Below are 13,185 nucleotides of genomic sequence, written 5' to 3' on the forward strand. Positions count from 1 at the left end.
CTTTTTGGACACATTGACTGTTAATATATCACCAATTACGAGGGAGTCAGAGCCGGGAAAAGTAAGAGTCGCGGAATACTTCGGCTTCACATTTTTTAGGGTTCCTTGTCTGTGTAGACCTACAGACGTCGTTATCATTATTGGTCCGCGGTCTAAAATAGCTCAAAAAACATTAGTACTAGAATGATGTAATTTGGTATACACATTAATCACGCCGATAAAGTGGTTAAAAATATCTTGAACAAACCAAATTTTTGTGGTACCTTCTTTACAAGTGGAGTGGGATTATTTTCGTCTTTCCTATAGTATAGAGGTGTTGTTGGATAGTTCTTTCAAAAATATTTGAGCTTTGGGAAGACCGTTTTTGGATTTAGTTACCGACCATAAATTTACGTACTCTACCAGCGAAAAAGCTAAATTCAAACGATACGTTATATGCTTTTATATAACGAAATTATAAAGAAAAATATCACACCTAACCAACTAACCTAATTTATAGGAAAGAGGTTTATATATATATATATATATATACTCTTTGACTATTCTATATATATACATTAGGATTATGCCGCATATAATCTCAGTTATTGCTAACATAATACACATTGCACGGTCATTCCATTTGTCCCTTATGAATTAAATAGTTACTTCCGACTAGTTTATTCGTGAGATATATGGTTGACTAAAGGAAAATAACACCAAAGAACACATGGAACGTAGAGAACTACAATGTTATTATATTTATACTTCCCTTTTAAATAGGATTGACTCTCATAGCTTTCTGGTTCGCCTAGCTGCTCGTAGATACAAGCATTAGAAATAACCATTCTGATACTGTGGTACCTAATTTTGATACAGGTGACATTCTTATACACCACCTAGTGGACTTTATGCGACTAAAGAGCGTGAGGCGCCTGCACGGGGAGACATGAAGATGGGATAGACGGTCGGGAATTACACATCCTTTTTGCATTTCCCGATAACCACTAGTGGTTTTTTTGGTTTCTGTAACAGTAGGAATAACCTGATAATGATATTAAAACAATAAAATACACATTTCAAATACAATTTTGGCGCATAAAGTCAATTCAATTATCACTTAGTAATTATTGATTTTATGCATTTTGCGAAAACGTTTTTGTAAATATTGTGTATACCTAGTGCAGATTACATTGGTCAGTAGCTAAAATAATGATGTTATTATTATAAGTTCCGGCTGCATTGACACTGACTACGGAAGTGTTTTGCAATGTAATGATATGCTCAGTAATGACTAAGAAAAAGTCAACTACCTACTTGGAAATGGCATAGATTTCCACCAAGTTTAAACCACAGACTGTAATACTTAACATGTAACATACAAAATAAATAATACTATACGAAATCACGTATATCAAATATGAATTTAACGGCTTATACTAGTATTTTTAGCGTTGACTTTTTTCTAATTATTTTGTACCATCTCAAGTTAATTATGAAACAATATTTTGGTGAGCCTCTCGCATTAGTATTTTGGTGATCTATAAATAGACTGTACATATTACCTACGTGTTATAATAAAGATTAATTTACTGATAAAACTGAAGGACCTGGAATTCTGAAATATTGTTTACTTGAACTTTAATACATTTGGTAATAAAATATCCATTAGGATTAAGAAATTAGACCTTTGTATAAAATCAAAATCAAATAATTTATTCAGAAATTAGGCCTTCACAGGCACTTTTTCACGTCATATTCTAAATTAAATTATATTTACCAAAGCTACAAACAAGCTCCTACCTAATTACTGGCATATACGATTATGGCAAAATAAACTAAATGTACCTAAAAATATGATAAGTATAAGGTAGGTAATGCTTTTTTAGTTGATCAGTAGGAGATCCATAAATAAATAACAGCTTCCAGTCTAATTCGCTGAAGAAAGGATACCTGTAACGGGGCGGGCCACGGACAAAAGCTAGTCATAAAATGACTAGCTTTTGTCTGTGTCCGTGTCCGTCAGATTATAAACAAGCTTAAGGTTTCAAAGTTCAAAAGTTTCCACACATACAAAAAAAGAGGTTTAAGAACCAAAACTGACGTCATGATTCACGGGCGGTTGCGTCTACGTTTGCGTCTCTTCAGGCGCGGATCCAGCACTCTATGAAGATTGGGGTCACAGACACAGTCACAGAAAATTAGTGAAATTCAACACGTCAACCCGCTGCGGTCATACCGCTGATGGTAAGGTGCGACTTTTAAAGTTAAACGGTATTACTAAGTGAGTGGTTTAGTAATTATGAATTTAGTTATGAAATTATGTAAACCTTAATCATTTACGTTAGTATAGTTCGTTAAATCTTTGATTATGTTTATTAGAATATCTAATGTGTATTGTCTCTTTTCCCTCCCAATATGGAAGTTACGCAGAATTTTTATTTGGAATATTGATATGAGTAACAACAATGAATGACGGTTAAAATTGCTTGGAGGACATAGTTCTTTATAGTATAATAGATAAAGATAAAGCTTTAAAAAGTTTGTGTAAACAATTTTTTCTATTAAATTTTTTTGTTTTGTTTAACATGCCCATCTTGCCCACAACTTTGGATCCGCCGGCGTCTGTTGTTCATGGGCTTGCTCTAATGTGGCTTTATTTGTTTGTACACGATTCACACAGGCGTTTTCCTGCTTTATATCTATATATAAGATGCCAGGTGAGACAATCAACAGTACTAGTACAGACGGGAACCGACTTATCACGTGAGTTACCAAATTTTTAATTAATAAATATACATACATATATAGTGTACATAAAATATTAATTTGCTATATAATAATAATATGATCCTGAATTAAGTTATATTAATTTAATGATTTATATAATTTAAATTTACAAAATTTTTTGAAAGGAAATTAAACAATAAACAACCAAAAAACATATTCTTTAAAATGTTTATAATATTTCGCGTGGAAGATTAGACAAAAACATTTTCATAACACAAAGGCACTTTCTTTATAGATGATTAAAATAAATTGAAATATTCTTTTTGGAACATTGATTTCGGTAGACTTAACTACCTGTTTGAAGCATCAACCAGCTTTTTGCAAAGTAAGTTGTTGACCGTGAATATTTGAGAGGTATGTTAATAAGATTATTTTTTCTTATAGAATAAATATCTCGAAGGACCAACTGTTGATGCCAGTGTCACTTGATGTATTCAAACTTGTAAACTTTGATTTTAATGAAAAAAAAATTGATTTTCCGTCAAAAGCTAATCAAATGAGTCCTTTTGGCATGATAGTGATACAGTTCGAGATTTATCGGCATTTCTTCTCAGCAGCAGTCGTTTCGTATTTTTAGTAGGTACGAAACTAACTAGTTTGTATTTTTTTAATTTGACCGGAAAATCAATTACAGACTATTTGTACTTCAATATTAAATTAGTTAAAGCTATCTATAATAACCAGATTTCACTGAATCGCTGATCCAAGAAATTGTCTGCCAACCACAAAATACGATACAAACTCCATATACACCTACATTAATGTCTTATCTATACATATAATAATATAAAAATAAAAAATAAACTTATGTTTGATCTTTCACAATTTATTTTTAATTTATTTAACAAAATTCATTTATTAAAAATACAACTAATAAAACAAAATAAAATATAAATAAGTGCAAAGTCACATGTTTGATTATTATTTTGTTGCTTCCAAGAAAACTAAAGAATATACCAGCTGCTTCTTTTTTTTGCACAGCTGTTAAAGTCATATTAGTCATATAAAGACTTATTTCGGAATCTCAACTTATTCTCAACTCCCACCAAAAAGCCTGCTATCCAATCCTGTATAGAATATAAACTTCAAACTGAATCCGTGTCAAAATCATTCTATCATGATCAATTTTGAAACTTTCGCGTATAAAGAAATGTAACACTTTATATTTTGTTGAGTTACAGAGTAAGCCAAGATGTCCATCTTGCGTTGTTACATTATAACAGTAATCATTGGTTTTTTTTCCCCCAGAAAATGAAAACAATCGCAGTGCTGTGCGTGGTGGTTGCAGCGGTGGTGGCGCGCCCTGAGGAGGCGGGTTTCTATAACCCGCAGTATGACACCTTCAACGCCGAAGAACTGGCCGAGAATGTTCGACTCCTCAAGAACTACGGCAAGTGCTTCCTCGACGAGGGGCCCTGCACTGCTGAGGGCTCGGACTTCAAAAGTAAGTTCATATATAAAATAAAATGTTTAGGAAACTTAACGTGTTGATACCATAGGTGTTGGAACCTTCTTTTAAAGACTTTTATGCCGGAACACCTGAAACAATTGTTGAATTAAAAAAAATGTGAGCAACATCAACGCGAACGTCTATAGAGTTTTTACTGGTTATAAAATTGTTATATCAACAATTGGAATAAATAAATACCCTTTTCGTTCACAAAACCCACGCATAACATCCGTGTTTATGTTATTAGTTAGTAAACAAATATATTACGCACTTGTAAATAAGTCATATTATCGAATCTCGATAACATGATTATCAAAATTTTATTTCGATATTATATATACCTATCCTACTTATTTACACTACGCATATTACTGCATATAGGAACCTAAGCTAAGGTAGGTTAGTTTATGGGGCGAATTGGGCACTTCTCTTCAAAGAGTAGTGCCGATTCGCCCCAGAAAGTTCCACATTGGGAAGCTTTAGTTAATCGTTTAGTTAAAGATTTCGTTAATAGTTTTTAGGATTCCGTACACTAAAAGGAAAAAACTTAACCCTTACAAAATCACTACACACTGTCCATTCGACTAAAGCTAGTTTCATATTATCATAATACTTCCAGGTATTATATATAATCTTTGCTTTCGTAAAATTTTACTGTGCGTAATTAATATCGTTATATTAAGCTTTATATAAATTCCATATTGTCACATTGCACCTTGTTGTCTTACAGAGGTGATCCCGGAAGCCTTGAAGACATCTTGCGGGCGCTGCACGCCGAAGCAGAGAGTGCTGGTGAGGACTGTCATCAAGGCGTTCCAGACCAAGCTGCCAGACATCTGGGAGGAGCTCGTCAACAAGAACGACCCGGAACGGAAATACAAGGCACAATTTGACGCCTTCCTCCAAGGCACTGACTAAACGAAATCCAAAGACCAACCCCTTTTTTATAAAAAAGTTAAAGCATCTGTAATAAATTATGTTTTGTCTCGTTCCGTCAATGTCAAATATTGTAAAGGGCGATAGTGACAAAACATATTGTGGCTTAAAGTATGCTTTAACTTTTTATGAATAACAGGGCAAAAATAATATTACCTGAATTACTTTACCCAGAAACCTTGGTAAATAGGAAAGAAAAAACAATGACCGCATAAAAAAATGTTTTGCTATATCTACGCCGGGCCAAAGAATACGAATTATTTTTTCATTTTACAGTAACAACACATTCGTTGCTCGTGTGCCTTAGGTGTAGACATAGCTTTGAAAATACTCTTTTTATATGTCTATGGAAATATACTTTTGTATGTAACCTAATCCTTTTATAACCTTTAGTAACGCAACCTAAATGCGACGATCATAATATTACCTACATCTTTCGCTCAACATCACACTAATTGTAAGGTAATTTATTTGTTATTAAATATTTTATAACAAGATGCAATGTATTCATTTTTAAATGGTCGACAAATATTCAAAGACCTTAGATAACCTCGAAATGTTTACAACACTTGGAAATTATGTAGATTAGTTAACATGGATTCCGTGAATTACGTGTAAGATATTTTAAATTTAATTTCCTTGTGTGTGTATAAGTATTTTTTTATAAAGGTAGATATCGGTAATGATCTAGTTTAGAGCACGTGCCACAAAATTTCGTGGTAATATGTGGAACTTCAGTATTCAGTGAAACTATCTATCTATGGAAACAGATTGGCCACCTTGTTGTTGTCAACGACGCTAGCGCCGCGTTTGAAGGACTTCTTTCGTAGCGTGGACTCTAACTCGTAATTGTAATACATGTACAATAATGCCGGCTTTACACTTTGGCAGAAAAGTTTGCCGAATTTTGACGGATTCGGCATACATTGCTGGTTTTTCATTGCGGTAAATAAAAACACTCATACGAACTATGCAATGTCAATGTCGCGTCGGCGTTTGACGTTATTGTGGGGTCGGCATAAAACAGCAGTTTTCAACCCCCGACGGGAGTGTTCCTTCTAAGCTATGTTTGCAAAATATAGCAGATGAGACGATGCCACCAACTTCGGAGTTAGTTTATTATTATTATTATTATAGAGTTATAAGTTTTGATTATTAGAGAAGAATAATAAAGAGGGTGCAGTATAGGATGGCTTCCTTGTAAAGAAAAAAAAACGAAAGAAAAAATTATTTGCGATAACATGAATACATAAAAATAGTGTTAAAAAAACCTAATAATCAATTAAATAAGCTAAAAATCAATAAATTAGGAGCATGCTATCTATTATAAGCATTAACAAAAAAATAATAATTGGAACAATGGTATTTGAATTTTAACTTCAGATAATAATTTTCTCCATGTAGGATAGGATATCATGGAGGATTTTCTCCTAAAACTAACAGGTAGGTACCTAAAACCATAGATTTATAATGGACTGTCTGTATTTTTAGGCAAGATTTGAAATTGGAATAGCAAAGACTTAAAAGACCGACATCGCAAAGGTTGCTTGCTAAATTCAATAAGTATACACTAGCTTTTGCCGCTACGTGTCTCGTTCCGAAACTTGTCCTGTTCCGTTTCTTACAAATTGTCCCATGTCTTTTTCCGCGACATGTTCCATCCCATTTCTCGCTACGTGTACCACTGCCGCTTCCCGTAATGAGTGCCGAACATTTCATGGACCTCTCTTCGAAAATAATAAAGTTTCGCATAAATTTCCCCTACAGATGCAATTTTCAAAAATCTAGTTATATTTTATTAACTATATAGATTACCAAATACAAATTTAAATAAAATAATCATGTGACTTACTTCAAAAATGACGATGTTTCATACAAACTTGCAACCCCTATTTCACCCCTATAGGGATGTAATTTTCAAAATCGAATCAATGGATTATTATTTTTTACCAAATACAAATTTAAATCAAAATTGTAATGTATCTCAGTTCAAAAATTACGAAGTTTCATAAAAACTGGCAACCCCTATTTCACTCCTTTAGGGCCATCCCTATAGGGTATATCCCATTTCGAAATTCCATAATTTCGAAATATCCTTTCTTGGAGGGCGTTTTCTAGTCACAATCTACCTATCTGCCAAATTTCATCTTTATAGGCTCAGTCGTTTTCGAGATTTCGTGATACATGAGTGAGTGAGTGAGTGAGTGAGTTTTTTTCGCTTTTATATATATAGATATAGTAGTTAGTAATTAAATGCAAATACATGTGTGTGTTAACACGCCGACTTTAGTGTTTTTACACTCAAACCAGTGATATAAATTCAATTAGATGAGATAGTGAGTATTAGATATAGAAAAATGTATTGGCATGGCACCTAGTGCATTATATACTCTTTGTTAGCACCTAAGGTAGCGTGAGATCAATTGGGTTTTTCAAATCGGCCTAGCCTTGTGTCAATCGTAGGTACCTCAAAAAATAAAATTAAAACCGCAACTTATTGAGAACTCCTCCTCGCGTTGAAGTCGGCTAAAAAGATGTAAATATAGCGTATTTATCTACAAGTATACTATCTTAAATGATGTGGTTGTATAGGTATAGGTAGGTATAAATGCAATAGGTATTTTGTATGCAGCAGAGCCAACTGCACCGAGCGTCGAAATAATAAATCCTTACGGATTTAGGATAATAAATATGATGTTCTTGGCATTGTGTGGAAATCAAATTTTATTTTACAATTTACTAAAGTATCTATATAAGCTTAATACAGAAAATTATCGATTAGTATGGATGTCATATTCCCTAGTTTAATTGATAAAGCAATAAAACTAGGCCATTATATTATCATGTAGTGGAAAAAAACAATTTTATATTATTAAGTAGGTACACAAATCATAATATTATCAGAAGTCGTTAAGATATTCGAACATAACATACCCTGTTTCATTACATTCGAGTAAAGCATTACTGCGGAGACCCTACACATGTAAGTAACTTAATTATAGATAACATTTTTTAAAATCATGTGTTGATTTCTTGATTTATTAGGTTTACCAATATATTTATATTTTTATAAGCGGAAATTAGTGAATAAAAGATAAGGTTTTAATGTTACATCCAAGCAATAAGAGAACATGTAATGATTATCTTACTCAATAATTTAAATGTCAATTATATTGTAACAATCGAAATGGTACCTAGGTTTCATTGGATTTCACGATTTTAAGTTACAGTGTTTAAAACAAACCCCTGGACTATTTTACATGTAACTTTGTTTCTGTAAAACTTTGCTTATTACATACGTTGAAAAACTTTGTAGTTATCTTCTATACATACTTTTAATAAAACTTTACTGTAAGTGGCTATGGAGATATTTAAAAAATAATAATTAAGGACAAAAAAAAATTTGTCTGTGTGTATGTTTGTTGTTGCTGTTTTTACAAATGTATAGAGAAAGGTCTAACTTAAAATCTTATATAGGTTTCATAGCCATATGTTGCTTAGATCCCGAAATATGTTGCATAGATCCTGAAATATGTTGCTTAGATCCCGAAATATGTTGCTTAGATCCCGAGATACCGATAATAATAAGTTATGAGCGTACGCACGAATGAAGACGGGCGAAGTTGCGGGCAAAGCTAGTTCAGATCAAATGAAAGTCAGAAGCATGCAGTAGACATACAGTTATATATATTTTACCTAAAACTGAAAGTGATATCATAAGGTAATACCCAGTTTTTTAAAAACAGTTGTCAGTTTCTTATTGCATAGATATAAAAGTACCTATAGTATTATATTGAAGTAGGTTTTTCATTCGAACGTTTTCCCGGTTACTTTCTCAGCCATTATGCCCATCGCAGCCCAGTGCAAACTTAGGCTATAAAAAAAGTGTAGGTATTTTTAGAACGGATAATTAAATAATTAGGTAAACATTTGATGTAGACATCATTAATGCGGGTGTTATTCTTTGAATATATTGTACGTTGATCTGTTTATATTACATTTGAAATGATTTGTTATTGAATGAAACCCCAATTTTCTCTTATCACCATGTGTAGGTGACTGTACTATTATATATTCTTCATTATGCTGTGGTAACAGTTACCCTGTAACTTCTTAATAAACAAGTTCAGATTATGTCAGAGAAAATTATGAAACACCTTGACCTTAATAAACATGCATATTAAATTAACAATTGCCTTTTTACTGCATCTGTTGATTTCCTTCTCAATTATGTGATGTAACCATTTTTGTTTATTTTTAATCACTGTAATTCCAATAGATAATACTTACATGCTTTCCATTTTCATATCTAAAAGAATTATAAAGTTTTATTACATCTTGAAATACAATTTCCGTGAAAAATTTCCTCAGTTTTCATGAGATACATCCTCGAGAACGACGGAAAAGTAGAAAGACAGCGAAGCCCTTTCCTACCTCCTTGGGGTCCTCTTTGGGTGCGGAACCCGGCAAAGTTACTATCATACTTAATTAATACAAAACATTACGGATTGGTTTTAGATGGATCGTGGAATAACTTGAAAAGAACTGTTTATGTTAAACAATCACGTTCATATCCTCAAAATTGATATTGTAGACACTTGAAGGTGATAGGTACAATTTTTATAATTCTAAAGAACCTTGTCTGGCTAGAATTTTCTGTATTCGTATAAAAGGAGCGGTCAAGTTTATTCCTAAGATAAGATACATGAAACATTGCAGTAACCAAACACATAATACACGTGCGTAAGTTTTTAATTTACATTTATGTCATATGATTCAATTGCTATTGTAATTTATGTGTACCTAAATATATAAATAAATAGCTGCATTCCGGGGTTTCGCTTATGTGGGAATTTCGGGATAAAAGTATTGTTATGGTTATACCAAATTTCATAACAATCCGTCCAGAAGATTTTGTGTGAAAGTAATAAACATTTGTGCATAAACACGTACATCCTCACAAACTTTCGCATTTACCTCTATAATATTAGAGGATGTATTGCATAATTAAGTGCAGAGTAGTTCAATTTTATAACGAATTGATAAGTCACGAACTTTATTATCTTTACGTAATAAAATTATACAGAAATTAAAAAAATTTTATACTCAACATTAAACAAATATGTAACTTTTCCACTACAATACTTGTTTTGGCTATGTAGATTTTTCACTTGTACTGTTATTATAAAAAGCTCTTCGAGAAAAGCTGCTTAAAGTATTTTTTGTGTCAATAGTACAAGTACAAAAGAAAAAATATATAATCAAAATCATGTTATTTACCAACTTAGGGCGATACGATAATTTTATTTAATTTCACCGTAGTTATATCTTATAATACCGTAATTAGGGAACCTCTTCTCTCAAAACTGCGAATATTTCTAGAAATTCACTATGTAGGGACAGTACTGGTAAGTACGTTTCTGGGAGTGTCATATTAATTTAATTAATAATATTTAATTGTTAATAATAGTAATTTGCAACACTCTACTCACTCCGCGATTATGGTCAGGAAACTGACAGAATTTCCTTTTAACATTTTTTTACTGGTTAATGGTTCGATTCTTCATATTTTGTGCCCTAGTTATTCATTCCTTATATACTTATGGCAACATTTTCTCTTTGCAGAGATCAAGATGAAGACTGTTCTGGTGTTGTTTTCGATGGTGGTGTTAGTCCTTTCGTATGAGACCTCACATGACGACATCGACGTCGAAGCGCTGGTCAATGACACGGATACTCTGAAGAAATATACCTCATGCTTCGTCCATAACACCGACTGTGACGATAACTCCAGCCATTTCAGAGGTTTGTATTTTTAGCTAGTACAATGCACATTATGAACACTACGGTTATGCAACCAATATGACACGCCAGGCAAACTCTCGTGAGTTGGCCTGGCGTGTCATTAGTTTGCCTGCGCAATAGCAAAATTACCATTAAATCGTCTACTGCACAGGCAAACTATAGAATCGCCAGGTCAACGCCAAATCTCGTGGCGCGCATAGTCATTTAGGCTGCCTTTCATATTTTGCTTAAGTAAAATACAGTTAAATATTATATTAGGTTACGTTTGAATTGATCCAATATTTTACCACATTTTTACGCACCTAGCAATAAAAATCTCTAGCACTTTTAATTTAATGTTCTAGTAAACGACATGCATGTTTATGAGGGTTTTTCTTAAAATGTTCTAATAGACCTTTGCATTATTTGTACTTAGTCATTAAACTTCACCTTTGTATTCCATGCAGTTATTAGCTCTTAACTTATGTTTGTCCTTATCACGTGCCTTCAAGTATTTTTAACTTGCATTGTGTGGTTTGTACGAGTTACAATATCTCTTTTATGACTTTAATTTGGGGGTATATTTTGTGTATATAATTCCTAAAAAATCTGTACCAAAGCATTTTTTGTCAACTCTAATTTTAGAAAATTTATCCATTTGGAAGACATACATTACATTTTTAACATTTAAATTATTTCTTTTTTATTCAGCCGACTTGCACGAAATTTACGAACAGGCTTGCGCTAAATGTAATCAAGTTCAGAAACACATGCTGAAGAGGTATATTGAAACTCTAAAGGAAAAGTTGCCCGACCAGTACCAAGAACTGAAGAAGCATTATGATCCTGAAGGAAAATACAGCCTGCCTCTAGAGACGGCCATCGCTACTGCTTAAATAATATTTGTATCATCTACGTACTAATTTCTTTTATTCAGGAATATGTATTATAAATATATATGATACTTTGTCTTTTTCTCGATTTTTTAATATAATTATTTTCAAATAAGTACTTATTTTGTTCATTAATAAAAATAAAGAAATATTAAACTGGAAACAACCGAGTAAATAGTCATTAACATATTATTCATCTAATTGTTTTTCAGAGTTACTACCATGTAATTTTTTAGTGTCTGTAGACGGTGACTAACTAATAAGCAGCTATTGAAAAAATATTATTTACGTGGACTGTACTAACATGTTTAATTTTCTATCTATATTCGCTTTTCATATCAACATAGTATTTGTTAAGTAAATCGATATTGTGATATTATTGTGTTAGCTCATACACCTTTCTATGCTCGTTTCGTTTCCATTTCTTCTTATTTCATGAGAACAGTGTGTGTTAGATTACTTTAGAAATTAGAAACCCTTGCTCCCCATGCAGATTTCCTTTTCTCCTTAAAATATATTGAAGAAATCCTAATCTTAATGCAACTTCTTAACTAATATTATAAATGTGAAAGTAAGTTTGTTTATAACCTTTTCACACAATCTTCTTGAAATCTTGCATACATGTAGGTAGTTTGAAGTACGTAGAAGGACATAGGGTACCCTTACCGGAAAAATAAATATTCCCGTGGGAAATCCATTCGGGCGAAGACACGGGCAAAAGCCAGTATAAGAATAAAATAAAAAATACATATTACGTAAGTAACAATAACATATACTATTACGTAAGTACTAATAACCAACATTAAGCTTAAAATATATAGAAATTATATTTTTTAAAATGTATTTGGTACATTGACTTCACAAAGAGCGTCACTCGGAATCCATGTTACATGTTCTTTTCTACCTATTTTCCCACGTAGTTGTGAAGAGTATATTGATGACGTTCATTCATATGAGTAGATAATTTTGGATAAATTAAAATTCAGCAATCTTATGAGGAACTAAAAAAAATGTAATATCTTTTGCATGGACTTGATAAAATGAGACATATTAATAAGTAAATAAACTAAATATTATTTATCGCTAACTTATTTTTAAATATGTATTCAAGTATGTATATGATTTTGTCCTTTTGTTAGAAATTCGCATCCGTCTCTAATTTACATTCAACATGTATATATAAGACACCTAACATGTATAATAAATACAAGTTCGGATTTTAAATTGGAATAAAAATAATTTTCGTGGATAATGCACATCGGGATCTGACTTCTGGTATCAGCGTATGTATACAAGAAAAAAAAACTAAGTATATTTTCTTGTAATAGTTTGAAAATGTTAAGACAATAGTTG

The 13,185-nt window shown here is 32.2% G+C and overlaps 1 protein-coding gene across 1 annotated transcript; it reads left to right on the forward strand.

Annotated features, from left to right (window-relative positions):
* The first annotated feature begins 2,600 nt into the window (after positions 1-2,600).
* Positions 2,601-11,914, forward strand: LOC128677888 (uncharacterized). Its single transcript, XM_064436554.1, has 6 exons — positions 2,601-2,745; positions 4,018-4,213; positions 4,950-5,134; positions 9,750-9,894; positions 10,781-10,960; positions 11,651-11,914. Exons 2-6 carry the CDS (start codon positions 4,021-4,023, stop codon positions 11,833-11,835), a joined length of 888 nt encoding a protein of 295 aa, XP_064292624.1. The 5' UTR covers positions 2,601-2,745; positions 4,018-4,020; the 3' UTR covers positions 11,836-11,914.
* Positions 11,915-13,185: the final 1,271 nt, after the last annotated feature.

This window comes from Plodia interpunctella, chromosome 18, assembly GCF_027563975.2.
Source record: "Plodia interpunctella isolate USDA-ARS_2022_Savannah chromosome 18, ilPloInte3.2, whole genome shotgun sequence".
NCBI lineage: Eukaryota > Metazoa > Arthropoda > Insecta > Lepidoptera > Pyralidae > Plodia > Plodia interpunctella.

Coding starts and splice junctions, on each gene's coding strand:
- LOC128677888 (XM_064436554.1), top strand. CDS start 4,021: ATGAAAACAATCGCAGTGCTGTGCGTGGTGGTTGCAGCGGTGGTGGCG. Junction 4,214..4,949: donor TGAGGGCTCGGACTTCAAAA/GTAAGTTCATAT, acceptor GTTGTCTTACAG/AGGTGATCCCGGAAGCCTTG. Junction 10,961..11,650: donor TAACTCCAGCCATTTCAGAG/GTTTGTATTTTT, acceptor TTTTTTATTCAG/CCGACTTGCACGAAATTTAC.